At 35.7% G+C, this 22,736-nt stretch overlaps 1 protein-coding gene and 1 long non-coding RNA gene across 2 annotated transcripts; both read left to right on the forward strand.

Moving 5' to 3' along the window:
* Positions 1–1,657: 1,657 nt before the first annotated feature.
* LOC109191045 (phosphoacetylglucosamine mutase) lies at positions 1,658–14,309 on the forward strand. The gene is made up of 10 exons (XM_019341626.1): positions 1,658–1,891; positions 5,863–5,979; positions 6,071–6,333; positions 6,778–6,897; positions 7,397–7,539; positions 7,636–7,878; positions 12,452–12,870; positions 12,954–13,129; positions 13,580–13,676; positions 13,825–14,309. The coding sequence occupies exons 2-10, from the start codon at positions 5,919–5,921 to the stop codon at positions 13,971–13,973; spliced, it is 1,671 nt and encodes a 556-aa protein (XP_019197171.1). The 5' UTR covers positions 1,658–1,891; positions 5,863–5,918; the 3' UTR covers positions 13,974–14,309.
* A 4,373-nt stretch (positions 14,310–18,682) lies between these two features.
* LOC109191039 lies at positions 18,683–22,336 on the forward strand. Its single transcript, XR_002055852.1, has 3 exons — positions 18,683–18,693; positions 21,783–21,785; positions 22,252–22,336. It is a non-coding gene; the product is annotated as an uncharacterized LOC109191039 (long non-coding RNA).
* The last annotated feature ends 400 nt before the right edge of the window (positions 22,337–22,736 follow it).

The following is a 22,736-nucleotide window of genomic DNA, read 5'->3' on the forward strand; positions in this document are numbered from 1 at the left end:
CCGTATTTGGTTTCAACCATACCTATACAATTATTTTATTGACAATTATAATCAATCTTGACTATATTATCTTGCATTTGTAAACTTAGAATTAGATATTTAAATACACAAATTCAACATTCAATTATCTATGCATGAACAATTCTAATATGATCTTGCCTTGATATACTTTAAAGTACTTATTTAAAAAAAAAAATATTGGGCATTATCCCAATCGCGCAATGCGCGTAAAAAACTAGTATATATTATATATATTATATATAATAAAACAGAATCTTGCCACAAAATTTTTCCACCAAAGTGTGAATGCATTTTAATAGAAACAAGATTAGCAAGTATGAATGCATTAATTGTGTGGAGATTTTCGACTAATATTGCTTGTTATTTTATTTACAAGTTTTATTTAAATACGTTAGTTATATAATTAAAGTAGTTATTTCAAATTCAAATTCCATTCAAAAAAAAAATCAAATTTAAATAATAATACAAGTAACAATAAACTTTAAAACCAACATAATAAAAACATAATTAAATTTTTTAAAATATTAAATATTACATTGTACAATTATACTTACATTTTTAATCAAATTAATTATGAGCTCAAAAACTCAAGTGCGTTTTTTCTGTTTCTACAACCATTACTTTCTTTGCTAATTAAGATGATGTCAAAAATTTAATTGGTAAATTTATTAAAGGGAAAATGGTACTTTTTGCCCCTGAGTTATATACTTATAGCACTTTTTCCCCTTCAATTATTTAGGTAAGCACATTAGCTCCCTCAATTATTCTAAAAGTGGTGCTTTTTCCCCATGATATATTAAATTGACATTTATACCCTTAAAGTAAACATTTTATTTATTTTACTACTCCAACAAATTATTGCGTATACGTAGAGATGACCACGGATCGGTTTGAATTGAACCGGATACTAAAGCAATCGAATTAATAGTTTTCGGTTATAATTCAAATCTAGAACCCAATATTTAAATGTCAATTTATTAAAATTATGTATCAAAAAAATTGAATCTTGAACCGTGAACCGGCGGTTCCGGATTCGATTCGCGATTTTGAACCGTCTTTATTTTAAAATCTTATTTTTTATTTTAAAATAGTATAAATTCAACAATAAATGTATTTTATTTTCTCAGTTTGGAACATGAACCGTCCGTTCCGGTTCACGATTTTAATAAACTCTAAATATCGAATTTCGATTCTAAATTGTAATTGAAATATTTCAGTTTGGTTGCTATAGTGTTTGTTTGGTTTGATCCAAATTATGGTCACAATTTGTTGGAGAAAAAAATAAATTAAATATTTAATTTAAGGGTAAATATGTCCATTTAACATTTCAGGGGGAAAAACAGTCACTTCAATAATTTAGGGGAAAAAAATGCTATAGGTATATAACACAGGGGAAAAAGGTGTCATTTTCCCATTTATTAAATTAATAATAGTTCGTGCATCTCACGGGACAATTACTAGTAATAAGTAATAACAATACCATATCATTTTTTGTCAAATTAAAGAAGAAAAATAAAGGGGTAAAATTTAAAGAATAAGAATGAAGGGGTAAAATTTGAAAGTAAATGTAGTAGAACTCAAATAGCATAGCCCTAAACCCTAATTCCTTATTCCCTTCCCGGGCTCGGCGACACTCTGGTCTCTGGTCAGTCGGTCGCTCCCTCACTCCCTCCGCCATCGCTCCTCAGTCCTCACATCCTCACATCCTCAGATAGACCTCACTTCATCGACTTAGCTGTCCCAGCTGCGACCGTACGGTACGGGACTCAGGCACTCAGCGGCTCTGCGGACCTCACCTCAGCCTCGCCCTTCAGCCAGTCAGCCCTCTACGGCTTTGCTTCATTGAGTCACTGTAACTCCGAGGCTCAAAGTAAATTTTTATTTTTTACATATTAAAATTAAAATGCATTTCATACATTACATGTTGCGACCCTCTCTGGATTTCATACATTAAATTTGTACATATTTCATACAAAATCGTATCTTGCTCACTGCTCACTAGGCTTTGTTGTTAATGTTTGAAAATTAATTCTGGAGTCTGGACAGTGTGTTATTGTGTTTGAAAATTTTAAGTTTTCTTTAATTGTTCATTAATATTTTATGTAAATTTTTGAGAAATAACCAATGCAGTTACTGTGTTTGAAAAAAATTAATTCTAGAGTCTCTAGTGTGTAAATTTTCAAACAGCATATTACTGTGTTTGTATCATTGTATGCTTAAGTTTTTAACCAGTATAACTGCTCGGTTTTTCCGTAACCGACATAACCGACTGAAACTGACGGTCGGTTATAGCATTTACTTTGGTCGGTTATGTAATCAACTGACCATTTGCTCACCCCTCTTGAAGGTGCTAATGTTAGCCATGAATCAAAAGGTTATATGAGGATTAGTTGACTTGTCTAAATTTGAATTCTTATTAGTAGTGAATTATGTCAATGAAGGTGTGAGCATATATCCATTAATGTGTATCCAACTATTAGCTTAAGCTTTTAGTTGAGATGGAGCACATGTTTCAATTTGGTATCAGAGCCAGACCAAAGGTCATGGGTTCGAATCTCAACGCCACTCATAAGCGACTACGGTTTACCGGTCCACGTGTTGGTTGGAATCCACCGTACACGTGAGGGGGCGTGTGAGCATATATCCATTAATGTGTATCCAACTATTAGCTTAAGCTTTTAGTTGAGATGGAGCACATGTTTCAATTGAAGGGGTGAAAGCTAATGACATTGTTGAAAGTTATAGACAAGACTAATAGTGATTCACACAAAGCTATTGAATTTTTATTGTTACTATTCACATAATCACATGTATGTGTTCTATGGCTTCTATTGAACTAATACTAAAGTCAAAGGAAAAATGTTTTATATAAAATTTCACGAAAATAGTTCCTTATAATGCAAAAGGAAAGTGGGGTTTCCTTTCAGCAAAAAGATGTCATGTGTGACACTAATTCATCGTTACTGTAGTGTGTATAGAAAATGAAACTGAAATAATAGAGCTAATGCAATAACGTATAATGTTAAATGAAATTGTACTAGAATTAAAATGATACTTTAGTGTTGCTATAATGAAACTAGTGTGTGTAGAAAATGAAACTAAAAAACAGAGCATTATTGTCAAATGAAACTGAAGTGTAATTAAAATGATACGATGTTGTTTTGCTTTATGGTCCGGTCCATGCTGCTACTTGGACCATGGTCCACAGTAAAATTTGCCGATTTAAATATGTGCCTGTGTGTTTTTCAGTGTGGTACTGTTGACTTCTTGTATTGTTTGCTGTGTGTATTGTGTTTAGATGAAATTAATGCTGTCATGCAATTTTGTTAATCTGATATATGAAATTTGTTTTTGTTGATTTATTGGCATGTGTTTTTGCGTCTCAATATCATTAGTAATTGATAAACTCAAAGGAAATTCGAGACTTTGGAATGAGAATATGTCCTCTTTAATGTAAATCACTAGTTTCACTTAAAATGAGAGGAAATGCAAAAAGATAAATTCCATTTTTGTCAAAGCCTATCATGTTTGTCTGGTGGGAGTGGTCTGTTGCTGTGATAATTGAAATTATCGGGCCAAGTTTGACATGGATGCTTCAGTTTTTTGAAATTTGCTCTATGAAAGGATATGATAGATTTTTGCCCATTCAAAAGTCATCTTATGTGTCGGCATTTATGTGAGCATCTATAAGTAGTATCTATATTATGTAACCATGGATGTTGGACACCATTTTTTCACCTTTTAGGATCAAATGAAAAATATGGTCAAGATCACTAACATCTCAAACATGCTGCATCTTCAGCACCTATTGCTCTATGTGAGCAACTCAACCAATTCCCAAATGGAACTTGTGGGTCATTCAATTGTAAGTTATTCCTTAGTCCTTACCTTTTGCTCATACCCTAACCCTATGATTAGTGCGAGTCTTATGCCTCATAGTTTTGACCATTTAATCATCACATGAATGTTGCTCAACTTCATGGAGATGTGCACCTTTCGTCTCATATATTCAGAATATCTCTAGCTTCCAGACTTGTGTTGTTACTTGTTAGATTTTTATATTTTGGGCAATGTAATTCTGGACATTGTATTGAATTTGTGTTGTTAAATTTTTGTATTTTGGACTTATTGATTTGTGGTTATCTACTAGTTTTGTATTGAAGTATTGGACTAGTTATCATGTTATGTAATATGTTCTGTTGTAGTATTAGGTTTATTTTTTATTTTTTACAAATATGTAGGCCTTTAAAAAGGCTTAAAAGCTTGTTTAAAGCCTATAATGTGTAGACCTTTAATACGCTCAAAGCCTATTAAAGCCTATCTTTGAAGTCTTTTTAAACGCCTATTTAATAAATAGGCCTTTAAAGAGGCTTCAAGCCATGCCTATTGTAGGCGCAAGCTTGGGTTTAAACAAAAGCCTACTCATAGGCTTAGGCCTAGGCCCATACTTTTGGATTTCATAACAGGTCCATGCCTAATTTGTCAAGGCTTAGCCCGGCCCGGCCTGGCTTATTTCTACCCTAGTTTTTGCGGTATTTGACCCGTTGTCTATTTCATTTTCGTTTGATTTATTCTATTTTCTTTAAATCATTTTTTTGGAATGAAACTACTAAAGGATTGCCTTGTGAAGGAATGATAACATTTGGTTTCAGCCACCTAAATTACTTATTTTAGAGGGAGGATCCGAGGCGCTGCCTGTGACTCAGCATGGGAGAAGGGGGGGCCAAAACGAATCCTATTTTGGCAATTACCTTCTCCATTACTATGTTCTCATTTCCTTACTTCTTCTTTTCTAATTCATTAACTTCAAGACTGGTTCTGAACGCCGCGTAACATCATCTTCAAAGGCTGTTCGGGAGAATTTCGGAGGATGCCCCTCAAGCCATCCCATGGTTGACTAAACGATCAAGGTATACCACGTATCATCCCCTCTTTCCATAGAGGCTGCTTGAGAATGCCCGGCTTTCAGGAAGAATTGGCCTCTCGGGCATAGCTGTTCACGAAAGGTGGCATGGGACTCTCTGGCTGAAAGGCTCTCGCAGTAGTTGTTTTGTAAGGGCGCGTGGCTTCCCATTTGTTATGGCTCGGTATCAAATTCTGATTGTCATGATCCACGAGTTGTCTTTCTGACTGAGATTGCTTAGCTTCATGTACTTATTTTGATCTTTGATGTGTTAGCAAAGCATTTCAATTGGGAAGGACTCTGATTAGTTTCTTATGATTGTTGAGAGCTAGAAAAATTTGCTCATCTTTGTTCCAATGTGCCTCAATTCTCCTTCATTTTGTCTCAGTTTTTCCAATATTGCTAATCAAAGCTGATTTTCTGACTGGGTGACACGCAACTTCTTTGTTGGAATATTTCCTTTATTGTTGTCAACTGTAATTGGATCGATAATTGTTGAAACTTTGTGAAAAATTTAAGACGTTAACAAGTAAACCTCATTATAATTGTTTTGCACATTGGGGTAACAAGAAATCAATTAAACTTTCCATGGCTTCTACAAATTTTGGAAAAGCTAACCTTCAAACATTTTTGGTTTACTGTTTGGACTTTGGAGTTTACCTTTCTGATCTTGTGTCACTGTAATGCTAATTTTTGCATTCTACATTCTCTAGGCTAATGCTATAGATCTCATACGGATCCTGATATACTTATGTTCAAATTCAGCTAGCTTTACTTCTTTTTATGATTTTGATTGCCTTATATGAAATATTAGGACGTACTGAATTACTGATAATTGTATATTTTATTACTCACTGGGCACTTTCTTGCTCAGTGCCTGTACCCTCGACTATTTTTCAAACAATTGGCATATTCTTCTTCTTTTTGGCATGAATCAGAACTTGAGAATAAAAACCAAAGAAGCTCTCTCTCCGTTTGAAGAGTCAGACTGGTAATGGATGAGCAACAGAGCTCACTTCTCCTTGAATCCGCAGCTTGTTTTCCACCTCCCAAAGGTTGAAGTTTTCTTTCCAACTTCAGTTAAATTTCTTCTTCAGTAAATTAATTATATTTTTTTTGGATGTTAATGTTAGAATCTTTGAACAGGAGTAAAACTATCATATGGAACATCAGGGTTCAGAGCTGATTCGTCAGTACTTGAATCAATGGTCTTCCGGGTGGGGATACTGGCTGCACTGAGGTCGCTCAAGACTGGGTCAGTGATTGGCCTAATGATCACTGCGTCTCACAACAAGGTCTCTGATAATGGAGTCAAAGTGGCTGACCCAAGCGGTGGAATGTTGACTCAAGAATGGGAGCCCTTTGCCAACCAGCTTGCTAATGCCCCAAATCCTAGTTCACTTCTTGAGGTTTCATAATGAAAACTCTCTATTTTCAGAAATTTCATTTAGTTTTGAATCATGTTTAGTTCTTAAGCATTGATCAATAGAAAACAGGTAGTTGGTGGTTTATATCAAAACTTGTAAATGGAGTGTTGTGTAGATAGAGTAGGAAGCTGAAGAATAGGAAAGACTAACAAAACAAAGTTGAAAAAGGAGGGGAGAGATGAGGAGTCCTTTTTCATTGTGTATGTGTGACCAAAAAAATTGAGAAAAATAATTGGTTTTCATTATTGTTTAGAAATTTTATTTTGAAAAGCAGTTCTCTCACTTTCTTAATGTTATTTCCATTTGTTTAAATTTCTATTACTATATACTGAGACAAAATGTTTCTATGATTCTGCGAAACTGTATGCTTGGTTTATGATTTTCAGTTTTGTTTTCTAAAACAAACTCTTGGTTTTTTTGACACAGTTTATAGTTGATTTTGTGAAGAAGGAAAACATTACGCTTAATGGAAAACAGGAAGCAGTGGTATTACTGGGGAGAGACACGAGGCCCAGTGGAGAGCGTCTCCTTGAGGCTGCAAAGCAAGTATGGCTTATCCTTATTATAACCTTTGACCTCTTTGTAGTGCATAAATGCAATGTAATCTAGCTGAAAGCTGTTCTACTATTGCTATGCCTTCAAAAGCCACAACAAAAATTTGCACCCGCCATCCTTTGCATGGAACCCTCAGTGGTGTAGTTGCATTTATGGTGTGCGCGTGCATTTCTTTTTCTGGATAAGACAATGTTCCTCTAGTGAAGACATATGAGCCTTCTATTTTGACTATCACAATTAAGCTTTCATGCATTATAGACCCAAGTACTCTCTCTCTCTACTTTTGGTGTCCTCTGCCTCTCAAGGGCATACTTGTACATCACAGGCATGCAAAAGCTACAACCTACATGTTTTAGAAAGCAGAAATGTATCTTGCAACATGTTAGTCAACTTCACTATGATCATTGATTGGGCTTCATATCATTTATCTTTACACCTTTACCCTTCTATAGTATAATAATAAACTATTTCTATTTCAACCTAATTTAAGGGAGTTGCATCAATTGTGGGAGCCATTGCCAAAGATGTAGGAGTGGTGACAACCCCACAACTCCATTGGATGGTCCGTGCCAAAAACAAAGGCTTGGAAGCATCTGAATGTAGTTACTTTGATCAACTTGCGAGCTCTTTCAGGTTGATTTATGCTGAGAAAGATAGAAAATTTCATTCTTCATCTGACATGTTTTAATGAAAAATATTAATTTTATGCACTTTTACCTGATTGTGTAGGTGTTTGATGGATTTGACACCCCAAAGAGATCAGAGTAATTTTGGGAATGACAAAGTGATTGTGGACGGCGCAGATGGTGTAGGTGGAGAGAAGCTTGAAGAACTGAAGAAATTGTTGTCTGAGATCTGCATTGAAGTTCGTAACCATGGTGATGGCGTTCTTAATGATGGGGTTGGCGCTGATTTTGTGCAAAAAGACAAGATTGTCCCACGCGGTTTTGATCATGAAGATGTTGGGCTTCGGTGAGTCAACTCCTATTTATTTATTTTTTGAACCGTTTTGAAGAAATTGTTGGGTAATATGATAATTTGGTTTTATGTATGTTCTGATGTGTGCTTTTTCATTGGTAGACATCACTGATGTCCTGTAAACTTATCTGAATATATTGCTACTTCAGTAAAGTATTATGGATGTGGGAGTTACATGCGGTCTTTCTTGTGAATCCATTGCTGATTGATATTTGATGTACAAGTTTTTTGGCATATATATATGTAAGAAATTCTGAATAGTTCTTCATTTCAATTGGAAAATACAAGTCCTAATTTATACAAAGAAGAAGATTGATTATAGGGAAGAGAATCCTATAATCAGGGAATGTAAATAAAAAGAATCACTAAACTAGGAAAGAATAAAATCATATCACTAATTACAAATCCTAAGAATATATGCATATCAATCAAATATTTTCACATATCAATTCTAATATTTCCACACTCCCCCTCAAGCTGAGTTGTATATATTATACAAGCCCAGCTTGGAATTGAATTCTTCAAAGTTCCTTCTAGGTAGAGCCTTCGTAAGGATGTCGGCAATCTGTTTCTTTGTAGGAATGTAGTTGAGTTCAATGATCCTCGAATTCACCTTCTCATAAATGAAGTGCCTGTCTATTTCAACGTGCTTTGTTCTATCGTGATGAACCGGGTTCTTAGCAATGCTGATGGCAGCTTGACTATCACTGTACAATTTGAAAGATGTAGGAGCTTCAATTTTCAACTCATTCAACAACCTTTTAATCCACATCCCCTCACATATACCTAATGCCAGTGCACGGTATTCTGATTCTGCACTACTCCGAGAGACAACTGACTGTTTTTTGCTGCGCCAAGTGACTAGATTTCCCCATACATAGGTACAGTAACCACTAATCGATCGTCTATCAGTCAACTCTCCCGCCCAACTAGAATCCGTGTAAACTTCTAGGTCTCGGTTGTCATGTTTTCTGAAGTGCAAACCAAGACCTGGTGTCATTTTGAGATACCTTAGAATACGATAAACAGCTTCCAAATGCTCCTCATTAGGGTTATGCATATGTTGACTTACAACACTAACAGAGAAAGCAATATCAGGTCTAGTGTGGGAGAGATAAATTAGTTTTCCCACTAATCTTTGATAACTCCCCCTCTCTACTGGAATTGGTTCCCCACTCCGATTTGTTTTTAAGTTAGGGTCCATTGGAGTATCTGCTGGCTTACTTCCAAGCATTCCAGTTTCGTTTAGAAGATCTAGGATGTACTTTCGTTGAGATATAACAATCCCTTCCTTAGATCGAGCTACCTCCATCCAAGAAAGTATTTGAGGAATCCTAGATCTTTGATCTCAAATTCTGATGCAAGAAACTTCTTGAGGTTTGAAATCTCACCTGAATCATCTCCAGTTAGGATTATGTCATCCACATAGACAATGAGAATTGCTAGCTTTCCTGTTGAAGAGATTTTAACAAACAGGGTATGATCAGCTTGACACTGAGTGTATCCAAATTTTACAATTGACTTTGCAAACCTATCAAACCATGCCCGAGGTGATTGTTTTAAGCCATAGAGAGATTTTTGTAGTTTGCATACCAGTCGTCCATTGGAGTTCTTTTTCAAACCTGGTGGAATTTCCATATAAACTTCTTCTTCCAATTCTCCATTTAAGAATGCATTTTTTACATCCAGCTGATATAAAGGCCAATCACAATTCACAGCAAGTGATAACAGAACTCTTACTGTATTGAGTTTGGCAACAGGAGCAAAGGTCTCTTGATAGTCAACACCATATGATTGAGTGAACCCCTTGGCAACCAACCGAGCCTTGAATCTGTTGATACTCCCATCTGAATTATACTTGACAGTGAAAATCCACTTACATCCAACTGCATGTTTTCCTTGAGGTAACTCAACAAGACGCCATGTACCATTCTTCTCAAGAGCATTTATTTCCTCATTGACAAGATCAAGAGAGGCAACAAAGGCTCGATACATAGGAGTTAATTTCCCATAAGCAACATACCTTTCTATTGGGTGACTAGTGCATGTTCTAACACCCTTTCGTTGAGCAATAGGCAAATCAAGATCATCAATAGTAGTAGATACCAACTCATGGGTCATAGAGTCCTTACCTTCATGATTTTCAAGGTCAAGTAAGCTCGAATGTGTGTTTGAACAGTCCTGGCTTTGCATGTTAGCCTCTATATTTTGAAGTTTTCTCCTTCTATAAACACGGAGTTCTGGTGCTTGAGGAGGTGAATTTGGTAGAGTGTTTTCTGAGGATGGATGGTTGTTTATTAGAGGCGAAGATGGGTTGATTGTAGGAAGAGAGGATGGCGGGTGATTGACCATGTTTTCTGGAGTCACATCTGATGAAAGAGGTAATAGAGAATTGGATGATGTAGGTGATAAATCAGGTTGAGTTGGAGTAGGTTGATGGTGGTATGGTAGGACATTAGGTGAGGGAAAGGTAGCCTGATTATCTTGAAGTGTTTCCCAAAGTTGATATTCGCTCAAATGCTCCCCCTGAATACCAGATTTGGGAAAGAATGATTGGTGTTCAAAAAAAGTGACATCCAAAGTATGATAAACTCTTTTTGTGACTGGAGAGTAACATTTGTACCCCTTTTGAGTATTAGAATACCCAATGAAGATGCATCTGTGTGATTTGGGGTCAAGTTTTGTTCTTTTGTGATCATAGATATGGACAAAAGCAGTACAACCAAAAATTTTGAGTGGCAATTCCGAGGAAAAAACTGAGAGGTGAGGGAATGCTTGTAATAACAAAGATCGTGGTGTCTTGAACTTTAAGACACTACTAGGCATACGGTTTATGAGGTAAGTGGCAGTAAGTACAGGCGTACAGCTTCCCCCCAAAAGTGTTTAGGCACATGATTTGAAAACATGATGGACCGAGAGACTTCAAGGAGATGCCTATTTTTTCTCTCAGCCACTCCATTTTGTTGAGGGGTGTTGACACAGGAACTAATATGGACAATTCCCTGATCTAACAAGTATGGACCAAGAATTGAGTTGTAGTATTCTGTCCCATTATCAGTTTTCAAAACTTTGACTTTTTGTTTGAACTGATTTTGAATCATGGAATGAAAAGCTTTAAAAATTGATGCAGTTTCTGATTTTTCTTTCATGAGGAAAGTCCATGTGGTCCTAGTGTGGTCATCAATGAAGGATACAAACCATCTAGAACCATTAACATTTTTCACCCTTAAAGGCCCCCAAATGTCACTATGTATCAACGAAAAAGGTTGAGAAGGTTTGTAAGGATTGCTTGAATAAATGCTTCGAGTATGTTTTGCAAGTTGACACACTTCGCAATGAAAAAACTTGGGTTTTTTATTGATAAATAAACCAGGAAACAGTTTTTCAAGATAAACAAAATTTGGATGTCCAAGGCGAAAATGCCACAACATGACTAGACTCTCATTGGAGACAGAAACAGAATTGAAACCATAATTTGACTTGGGGAAATGTTTATTTTCAGGAGTGTTTTTGAGAATATAGAGACCATCGCAAATTTCAGCACTGCCAATCACCTTCTCCGAGCCCACAACCTGAAATTCACAAAGCTTAGGATAGAATTTAGTTACACAATTCATGTCTCTAGTGAGTTTACGGATGGAAAGAAGGTTGCAACTTAATTTAGGAACAAAGAGAACAGATGAAAGAAAAAGTTCATCAGTTAATTTGACAGATCCTGTTCCTATCACGTTAGAGAGGGATCCATCAGCAATTCTGATCGTGGTGGGATTGGTACAAGGTTTGAATGTATGAAAAACCTTTAAATCACCTGACATATGGTCGGATGCCCCGGAATCCACAATCCAAGGACTTGTGTTATTTGAATTTGCAGCAAATGCGTGAGAAGTGGTACCTTGATGACTCATCATACTAACATGTGCTTCAGCGGAAGGTGGGATTGACTGTTGTGCAACAGATATCTGCCCAAAAAGCTTTTGCAGCGCCTCAAGCTTAATTTTTGAGAAAGGACTGATTTCATTGGGTGATGTTTCAGAGGTTGCAGCCACATTATCGTGAGACTTGCTGGAAAATTCACGGTAAGCAAGGACTTGAGGAAGGTTAAGATGATTTGTGAAAGTCGAGTGAGAAGGATGTGATGACCCATCTAACGGTGAGGAATCAACTGGAAGGGTTTCAATAGGTTTAGACATAGTTGCTGGAGAGATTTGGTGAGGGAGGATAGAGAAGAGCTAGGGGTTTAGAGTCAGGCTCTGATACCATGTAAGAAATTCTGAATAGTTCTTCATTTCAATTGGAAAATACAAGCCCTAATTTATACAAAGAAGAAGATTGATTATAGGGAAGAGAATCCTATAATCAGGGAATGTAAATAAAAAGAATCACTAAACTAGGAAAGAATAAAATCATATCACTAATTACAGATCCTAAGAATATATGCATATCAATCAAATATTTTCACATATCAATTCTAATATTTCCACAATATATGATTTAAAATATGTTTTTAGGATCATTTGATTCATTAAGTTTTGAAGCAGATTAATTAGTTATTATTTTAGTGTTTCAGGTGTGCTAGTCTGGATGGCGATGCTGATAGGCTTGTTTATTTTTCAGTAAAGTCAAATGACAACAAAACAATTGACCTTGTTGATGGGGACAAAATATTATCCCTGTTTGCTTTATTTATCAAGGAGCAATTAAGTATTTTGAACAAGAGAATAGATGGAGAAGGAAATGAGTCTTGTCAACCACAGCTTGGTGTTGTTCAGACAGCATATGCAAATGGGGCATCTACTGATTACCTAAAGTTGATGGGCCTAGATGTTGTGCTTACACCAACTGGGGTGAAATACTTGCATGAGAAAGCTGCAGAGTTTGATATTGGTATTTATTTTGAGGCAAATGGGCATGGAACCATCTTGTTTTCAGAAGCATTCTTACACTGGTTGGAGAGTAGAAATAGTGCATATTTATCGACATCTGAAGGTTATTTCTGAACCAGTCTTCATCAATATGTTGCTGATGTTGGCCTTTAACTGCCTTTCGTAATGAATGTTTGTTTGTTTCAGGTTCAGAAGAACAGAGGGCTGCTTTGAGACTTTTGGCTGTTAGTAAGTTGATTAATCAAGCTGTAGGGGATGCTTTAAGTGGTTTGCTTTTGGTGGAGGCTATCCTACACCATATGGGATGGTCCATCTACAAATGGAATGAGCTTTATAACGATCTGCCTAGCCGACAACTTAAGGTCAGTCTTTCTCTCTTGTGGGATTTATTCTTCTGCTCCAAATAGTTTTCAGCATTCTTTTTTTTTTTTTGGCTGGAATGTAGTCAGTGTACAGAGTAAGCCGCTATGTTAATTAATATGCAAATCACAAACTGCAACATAAACTTGAAAGCAAAAGGAAGTTGATCTTGGGAAATGTAAACTGTATAACTTAATGTTAACTTGGCCATTTGCTTTGTTTCTAATGACTGATTAAGTTGATTCATTGCCAAATCCAAACCCCCCGCCACACCCCTCTTTTTTTTTTTTTTTTTTTTTTTTTCTGCGAAAGGAACATGGTTCAATTTCTGTTATTTCTTGATATCATTTCGAGGCTAAACAACTTTCAAATAATTGCTTCATCGAAAAAAAGAGGGATTGCAGAGTGTATATACATTTCAATCATACTTAGAAATTTCCTCTTATTTTCAGGTCAAAGTAGTTGACAGAACTGCAATTGTCACTTCAAATGCTGAGACAGTGGTTGTTACACCTACCGGTATTCAGGAAGCAATAAATATTGAAACTGGTAAGTTCATTTAAGAGCTTTTATATACAAATCCAGTCCATGTCTATTGATTTCTGTTATTGATAGTCAGATGAATTTATCCTGATATTGAATTAATCCTGGTTTTTATCTTAATGATAAAACATAATTTGGGGTTGTTGTGATACAGAAAAATACCCTCGAGGAAGATGTTTTGTTAGGCCATCTGGAACAGAAGACGTCGTGAGAGTATATGCTGAAGCAACCACTCAGGAAGGAGCAGACGCCCTGGCCAATTCGGTGGCCAGACTTGTGGAACACCATCTTGGATCCAAATGAATTTGTCTTGCACTCTTGGTTTTAGGTAATTTGGATTTCATAAACTTATATTATATTATGGCAGTAACATTGGTACTGAAGTGAATACAACATCTTTGATAACAAATTGTTGCCTCAATCAGAAGAGATGTGTCAAGCTTGATAGTGTTTAAGCTTGATTCTTGTTTATTCAAATAATAGACTTAGTTGATCACATGTTGTCATTTGTCATTATCATTTTAAAAGAATGAATAAATGTTATGCATTGTAAGGGTTTATAAAGCTGGGAGTGTGCTTAGCTTTTGCCTTTAAGGGCAGAAAAAGAGCAGATTTCTACAAAAATTCAATTTTAGAGTCCCTTCCAGGGGTGTTTGGTAAATAGCCGATAGCTGTTAGTTGATTGGGTTAGTGGGTTTGACTAGTTGATAGCATTAGTTGATTGTCGAAAGATGTTTGGTAAATTAGCTGTTAGTTGATAGATAATTATATGCAAAATGACATTCTCAAAAGATTGATCAAAAAAGTTGTTTTGAACAGCTTTTGAATTTTAGCGCTTTGGAGCAATAAACTATTACAAAAAGCTAATTAGTCAAACACTCAAGTCAAATAGCTAATAGTAGTCAAATAAGTCAAAATTAACAAATAAGCTAATTATGTTACCAAACTAGTCCTAATGAATTTGTCAAAAAAAATTTGTTGTAAATATTAATATGGACATTATTATATATATGGTAGAAGTTGTAATTGATAGGTGACTACCTTTTATATGTATTGTTATTACCTTATATTGGGTGATACCTTTGTATAAGAATTCTAACGATGAATGAGAAATCCCTCTGGCCTTTTGTCCTGATCTCTCTATTCTCATATTCTTACAACAATTTATCAGCGCTTTGCTCTACATCTTAAGCGTTGGCCTGAGTTAGATTCATCCCGTGTTCCGACGAACGAAGAAATACATGATGGATCGGAAATCACAGATTTTGTTTGTTTTTGGCCGATCTATTGTTGCTTGTCGCGATGGTATCGCCGCTGTCTTGATCGGCATCTAACTGTCGTAGATTGGCTTCATTTTTTTTCTCTGGGCTTTGGATGTGAGCGACTCCGCCCACCGCTCGCGACTCCAAGTCGCGCTGTAGATGGCAATCGGAGGAGAAGGTAGCAGTGTCATCGCCAGGAACCAGTTCCGCCGCCGCAACCATTGATCCGGATCATCGCCGCAGTCTGATTTCCGGTCGCTTCAACCTTCGAAAACAATTCCGTCGAGCGAACCACCGCCGCGGCGAATCCCCTGGAATCCAATTCTGTAGCCCCTGCCTCTCTTCCTCGAATGATCAGATGGTAGATCGGTGGTCACCTGCGATTTCCGATTCTCGGATCGCATCTTCGTCTTTGGAGACTATTCCGGCGACTCGGTCGCTGCATGGAGGATCGGAGGGCTTAGATGGCGTTGGGGATGTGCTGCGAACATCCATCGCTGGTCTGGCCGATGATCGGATGCCTGCGCAAATTCCGGGAGACAGTGCGCAAAACGACGGTGACGCTGTTCTCCCTCCCGGTGAGTCTTTGCGGAACCTGGAGCGAAGTTCCTTCGGTCCAGTGGCATCAACGTTTGGTCGAGAACCTGGAGCGGAAGCTATAACCAGGACTGCTGCGGTCTCAGCTTTGTCTCGGCCTACTGGTTCGGCTATGCGGCGAAGGAACAATAAATATCGGCGGCTTACGTCCGTTTTGATCGGTACAAGGACCTTGGTGGTCTTCTTTATGCCAATCAACCTGTTGCAGCAATGCTCGAGGTATGGTTCATGCTTCGAATAATGCTTCAGTTCCAACTATGCATGACACTAATCAATTTGTTAATACTCATACTGTGCATGGTTCGATTGTTTTGGCTCCTAATTTAGATATAATAATTTGTTAAGTGTGCAAACTGATTTTAGGGGAGCTGATAATGATAATTTCATGGTCCATAATCTTGGTGTTAATGGGTCTAATAATTTGAATCATGTTTGTATCTCGCATGCTGCTTTGCTCTGTAATAATGGTCTTATTCCTGTGATTACTCTTAATGTTAGAGATGCGAGTACTCTGCCTAATTTAAATCTGTCAAATCTTTCTATGCTAAATATTGGTGCAAAACTGCAAATGGTGTTAATGGTACGGCTAATGCATCATTTGTGCCAAATAACTGTTTCTTGTGAGCATCATTGTTCGTGTAGCTGTTATAGATCAGTTTTGGAGCTAGAGGGCACCAGTTTTTTTTGGGATAGTGCCTAATGGACACTGCATTATGACAAAGCTAAGTACTCATATTTAATCTTTAATACATTCATGAAATATATTAATATTTAATGAATGATTTTTGGAATATGCATAATATATGCCGTAGCTTAAATTGACAAGTTTTCAATGGCTTCCATGTCTATTTAATGTATTGAGCTACATGCCTACCAAAGTCTTTACAATGCACCTCTTGAGTGTTAAATGTAATTGCATAAAATTTGAGGCGTGTCTGAAAATTTCTGATCGGCGCAGTTTGAAAATTAAATTCGTGAAAAATACCTGTTGAACTTCTTTTGGCCTGAAATTTTTTCTGGAGAATCTAGACTTGTGATATTTGATGTCTATAAAAGTTTTTCTTAAAAAATATGCTTTGGTTGTTCTAGTAAATTCTGTAAAATTTTGGCAGTGTGCTGCTAGTTATGTTTCTGCCTGACGCAGTGTTGAAAATATTTTTGGAAAAAATACTTCTAGAACTTGGATTGGCATGAAAATTTTCATATACGTTCTAGACTTGCTGAATGTGAATTTATTGCACTAATTATATGACATAAATATTGAATATAGTTTTGCCCCGAAGGTGAATTTATTGCACTAATTATATGATAATAGCACTAGGACAAATTCCCCAAATATAAAATTGACTTGGTATTGATTTAAAAGTCAATTGTTATTTGTCCAAAATTCAAGTTTATTGGCTGCGCTAATTTATTATAGCATTGTTTCATACGAGTCTTTGACATTGAAATAAATCTCAAATTTGAGTATTTAAACAAAAGGATAGTTAGTACCTATTTTTTTAATATAGTTTTGCCCAGAAGGTAAACTTAGAACGTTAATTTATCTGTCTCTCGTTATCTTGCATGTCATTTATGATAGTCACATTGTACTCCAGTAATAGTTCTTTGAGTGACCAATGACTCATGACTCGTGAATGAAGTCTGCAATTTCTATTTTTAATGCTATGCTACTATGCAAGAATGCTATGTGCTTAACCGCCAAAAGTGAGTAACATCATGTTGGTTTTCCTGAAGCAAACAAATTGTTAATATTTGATTATTTTTTCAACATCTATACTTCTTTTGGCGTTTAATCTCCCTAAGATTGTCGAATGTTTCACTCATTTTGTTCAATGTGTATGCTTGCCCTATATGATTTTATATGCCACTTGTGGTAAATTTCATATACATTTGAGAACTTATTGTGTTGCGATAATCTTTATATTTTAGAGATCCAATTTTTAATTATGGCATAACCAATTGGGTCACTAAGGGCAAACATAATGAGTTAGATATTACAATTTCTTATCCACATTAATATTTTATAGAGCATGAGTGAATGAGAAGTTACCAAATTATCTATTTTTGAGGATATTTGTATTAATTCAAATCTGACTCACTGCATATTGTAATTATTCCTCCATACACAGTACGTGGTAGAATTAAACATTTTCTGATCTGCGTTTCTAGTCTTAGTATGTAGTCCATTTTATTGTATAACCACCTCAAGCGTATCTCTATGGGCTATCAACCTCCGTCTGCTGTTTAAATACCTAGAGCCCATTATAGGGGATCAACAGATACGCTGACTACATACTTAATGAAGATTGTTTCTTGGCATTAGGGGGAGATAATAGATTAACTTTTAATGGAATGCCAATAAATTTCATAGAATGAAAACATCTTCATTATTAAAAATCCATGTACTAGTTAGACTGAACTGGAAGTTCATAAGATAATCTCTATTTGCGATATTAGCAAATAATCTGGCAAATACATCTACTGATCATACCGATCATAAAAGAGTGACTAGGTCCCATATACTTTGCCCAACTTGGACCAAATATATCTACCGATACTCCTTGGCGCCAGAGGTGTAGGAAATCTATCGGTGTAAAAGTTAAGAATCATAATACTAGATCTAGTAAATAAACATTGTCACTCTTGAAATAGTTTGAATAATTATGTCCTGCAGACGTTCGTCCAGATGACGAAAAACCCTAGTAAAATTATAGGTGCACCAAACAAATGTAATATTAGGGATGCGGAATGACCAGATCAAAATATCTTTGGGAAATGTCTAGAATCTGGTTGACTTAAATATTGCCATGAACAATCATAAATATAGGAGAAATTCTTGAAAAATGTTATAAGTTGTCGACAACACAATTGCCTTCAAATTGCTCAAATTATATGACAATCTGGATCCAGAACTAGGTGCCAGAAGTGCCTAGATTGATTAACGTATAAAGAGAGCAATTAAAGGCATATACAGCTCAACTCGCTAATATATTCTTTTCGTACACCATTGAGGTATTAACCCTGTAGGTTACAAATGGTGTGGAAGGAAAACAAGAATAACGAGGTGATAAGATATGAAGCGAGTTTGTAGCCTATGGGTTCACGCAGAGACCCTTAATTGATTTTAATCAAATATACTCTCCCACGATGAATGGCAATAAGTTCCGCTACATAATATTATTGGCAGAATAATAATAAATTTAGATATGCAGTTAATATTTATTTTGAGAAATTCCTGATGGATTTATAATCCCAGAAATGAGAATTTAAGTGTCATTATATTTACTCTTTAAAGGGTTGCGAATGGAGTTAATATCCTCATTGAAGGAATAATATGTACCATTGTGTGCTCGATAAAGAGTTGATAATGAACTTATTTATTATTTATTATCTAAGTCAATATTGATGGTGGAAAAAATCAATGAAATATATAAAGGGCTTGATGATGTCAGCTCATATCTAAAGACAGAGATTTTGAAACAAAAGCTTTGGAAAGTTAAGAATTATCTCGACTTGAAGATCGAGTTTTTCTTTAAAGAAATTTTTATACACCAGTTAGCCAATATATGATTTTGAGTGGATACTTAGACAAACCAATATACAATGGGCTACTTGGGTACTGGCTATTATTTTTGTATCCCATAATGCCAAGTCCCAAAACTGGCTGTACTATATTTACCCCCATTGTCCCATAAAGGGTCAATGAAGATTGTATTGCACAAATAATAAAAAGGATATATAATGAAATCTTTTTGACTAGATATTATGATATCAATATTATACCACGTGAACTCCAGAAGAGTCACGAGATTATTATAGAGTATATTTATTCAATTGACAGTTATATATATTTATTTACAAAATTCCTCTATACTGTTTAGAAATTTAATGTATGGGAATTAAAGATTGTTATCTTGAGGGGGAGTATCATTTTACATGAATCAATCCTGAAGATTGGGTCTTAGATGACTAACAGTTGTACTCTTTTCCTTAGTTAAGTTTTTCCCCACGGGGTTTTTCCTTAAATCTAAGGTTTTTAATGAGGCAGTTAATCTAAAACAAGAATACACATACATCATGCACTCTTTTCCTCAACTAATTTTTCCCACTGGGTTTTCTATTGAGGTTTTAACGAGACATGAGTATGATATAGTCATGTAAATGACAAAAAGTTGCAAAATAATTGCTTAAGTAGACACACCCCAAAATCCTAAAGATTATGTCGATTGTGCCCTGAAGGTTTTGGTTGTACTATTTTTCCCTTAACTAAGTTTTTCCCACAGAGTTTTCTTAAGTTAAGGTTTTTAATGAGGTAATCAATACAATATATGTTCTTATAAATATCATGTACTCTTTTCTTCAACTAGGTTTTTCCCACGAGGTTTTCCTAGTGAAGTTTTTAACGAGACATGAATATATATACATTTATACTATTTTGTCTAGGTTTTTCTCACAGGGTTTTCCTAGCAAATTTTTACAAGGCAGGATCATGTCAAATAATGTCCAAGGGGGAGTGTTGTAAATATTAATATGGACATTATTATATATATGGTAGAAGTTGTAATTGATAGGTGACTACCTTTTATATGTATTATTATTACCTTATATTGGGTGATACCTTTGTATAAGAATTCTAACGATGAATGAGAAATCCCTCTGGCCTTCTGTCCTGATCTCTCTATTCTCATATTCTTACAACACTTGTCTCTAATGTTTTACTTTTAAAACATTATGAAAAATAAAATTGAAACAAGGCAAAATGTTAGACCTCAATTGCCATTCTTTACACAATAAAATTAATAGTATCAAGAACACAAGAATTGGAACAGACTCCCCACACAGTACACCCCTGCATAATACCACATTACAAGATGAAGTATTTTCTTTAATTTTTGCCTCAAAGAAACTTCACATTGTTCAAAAACACAGCACTTTATTAGAGAGCTAATTATGGCCTACCAAAAAACATTTACACGTGATTAGAAAGTAGAAACTACATAATGAGCACACAAGTAGACTGATTAACAAAGATACTTGCACATAAGGCAAAAATTCAACAAAACAGAAATATTTTAGAAGGGGAAAATTAACGGAGACTGATTATAACTATACCTGAATGATAATCATTAGTCTAGGGATGACAATTCTACCCGCACCCAACGGGTTAACCGCATCCCCGTCCCAATGGGTAATAAAATATCCGCATAATTTGGATAATGGGTGCGGGTACGGGGGAAAAGTTTTAAACCTGCGCGGGTATATATATATATATATATATATATATATATATATATATATATATATATATATATATATATATATATATATATTGTGTTATGCATTGTGTTATTAAATTTAAATCAATATCAAAGTATTATGTTATTTACTTAATCTGTTAGATTTTTGGGTAGTAAGGGAATGTCTTTAACTCACTAATATTATAGCTTGTAATTATTTTTTGGTGCTAGTGGTTAAGATTTTATACACTAATGTTGAAGTTGGAAGCAAATGTAATATTCAAGTTGGTAGTTATTTGGTGAAGACTTTGATGCATTAATATTATAAATTGTAGTAATAAAATTTTATTAGATGTAAGTTTCATATTATTAAGGTTAAATGCAAAATCCCCACGGGTATTTCCCGCACCGAAAAAATCCCCATGGGGGCGGGTATGGAAAGGAATTTCAATACCCGCACGGGGGCCATCCCTACATTAGTCTCTTGCAGCCATTCAAGATTTTTAGGAGCCAACTTTTTTTATTTTTATTTATTTTTTTTTTTAAAACAACAAATGGAATTAGAAGGATTATTTGCTATTAGTCATTGGCTATATATTCTTTAATAAGTAGTTAAGATTTTGAAGTAATATTTTTATCAAATTTATTGTAAGGCTTGGCTATGAGAAGTGTTGGAATACTAACACCAACTCTCTCATTAGTCATAAAAGGAGTTAATTCCAGCAAGGGTCTTCCAATTATGTTGATTTTTCATAATCGGTCCCCAACTTTTAATTTGGACAATTTAGACACTTGATTTTCGAATTCTTTCCAATGTTAGTCATTCCGTCAGCCATTAGATGAAGGTTAAGTGGTCATTAAATTAAGGGGTAAAGTAGTCTTTTAGTTTATAATTCCTTGTCTCTATAGATGCAGATCACCTTCGAATGCAATAGTAGATGAGAGCTAACAGAGACATTAAAATAGCTCCTGTTTGTAAACATATGCCAAAGTCATTTCGAAAGAGCTCTCAGTGGGTTAGAGTGGTTTCTCTATCTAGAAATGGGTTCTCTCTCTTCTCTCTAGATTTTCCACCACTTTTTTCGCTACAGTTTGGTTCTGCCATCTACCTCTGCTTGTAGCAGTAGGTTCTCTTGGTTTTTTCTCCAGTGTAAGCTCAAGGCAGCTTGAGAAATCTGCCCGGCAGTCCACTTCGCTGGCCACGGTTCGAAGGTGCAACAGTTCTGTCGGGTCTGTGTGGTTTTCGTGAATGTAGCCAAGCTACCGGCAACCAATGAGCTAGCATTTATCTGGGTCACGCTGGTTAGCTTTGGCCCCCACTACTTCCGGCCAGCTTCTTACCCGGAGGGTGGTTGTGTTTTTCTCCAACAAGCCAAAGTCATTTCTATCTGAAACCACGATAGACATGGTACATATGCTTCCTTCCTGTTACATATATGGTATTGAAGTATGTATTTCATCTCGTCTAAAAACTTTTATTAGTGGGAAAGAGGCAAGAAGTTGGTTAGCAAAGAGAACAAAACAAAACGATGAAAAAATAGCAAATAAAACAGAATTATGATACTCTCTGGTTCTCCAGAATTAGGATACTCTAATAGAGTATATCTTCCACATATGTTTTGTAAAACCATATGCAAGAAGTAGTAGATAATTAAAGAGCCCAGAAAGTCCCAAACTCGGGAAATTTTGTGGATGGATGCCCATTTAATTCTACATTATTAGCATTTTATATCAGAAGGTCTAATACGACTCACAATGTCACATACTTGTGATAGTTTTGCTAGGAAGAATAATGTTGTGACTGTCGAGTTTTACAGGTTAGTCTCTGTACAACAATTTGAGCCCTCAGAGGTACGAGAATTGGTGGCGTACCACATCTGATTGATGGGCAAGAAATCTCATTTTGTGTTCTACGATGCCGGCGGAGTACACCCTGCCGTGATGGAGGTGCTCCGGCCGTGGATAGA

The sequence above is a fragment of the Ipomoea nil genome, unplaced genomic scaffold (genome assembly GCF_001879475.1).
Source record: "Ipomoea nil cultivar Tokyo-kokei standard unplaced genomic scaffold, Asagao_1.1 scaffold1612, whole genome shotgun sequence".
In the NCBI taxonomy this organism is placed as follows: domain Eukaryota; kingdom Viridiplantae; phylum Streptophyta; class Magnoliopsida; order Solanales; family Convolvulaceae; genus Ipomoea; species Ipomoea nil.

Bases quoted from the DNA above. Each gene is read 5' to 3' on its own strand.
- LOC109191045 (XM_019341626.1), top strand. From the start codon at position 5,919: ATGGATGAGCAACAGAGCTCACTTCTCCTTGAATCCGCAGCTTGTTTT. The intron at 6,334-6,777 runs GTTTCATAATGA...TTTTTGACACAG, and splicing joins ATCCTAGTTCACTTCTTGAG to TTTATAGTTGATTTTGTGAA. The intron at 6,898-7,396 runs GTATGGCTTATC...ACCTAATTTAAG, and splicing joins TCCTTGAGGCTGCAAAGCAA to GGAGTTGCATCAATTGTGGG.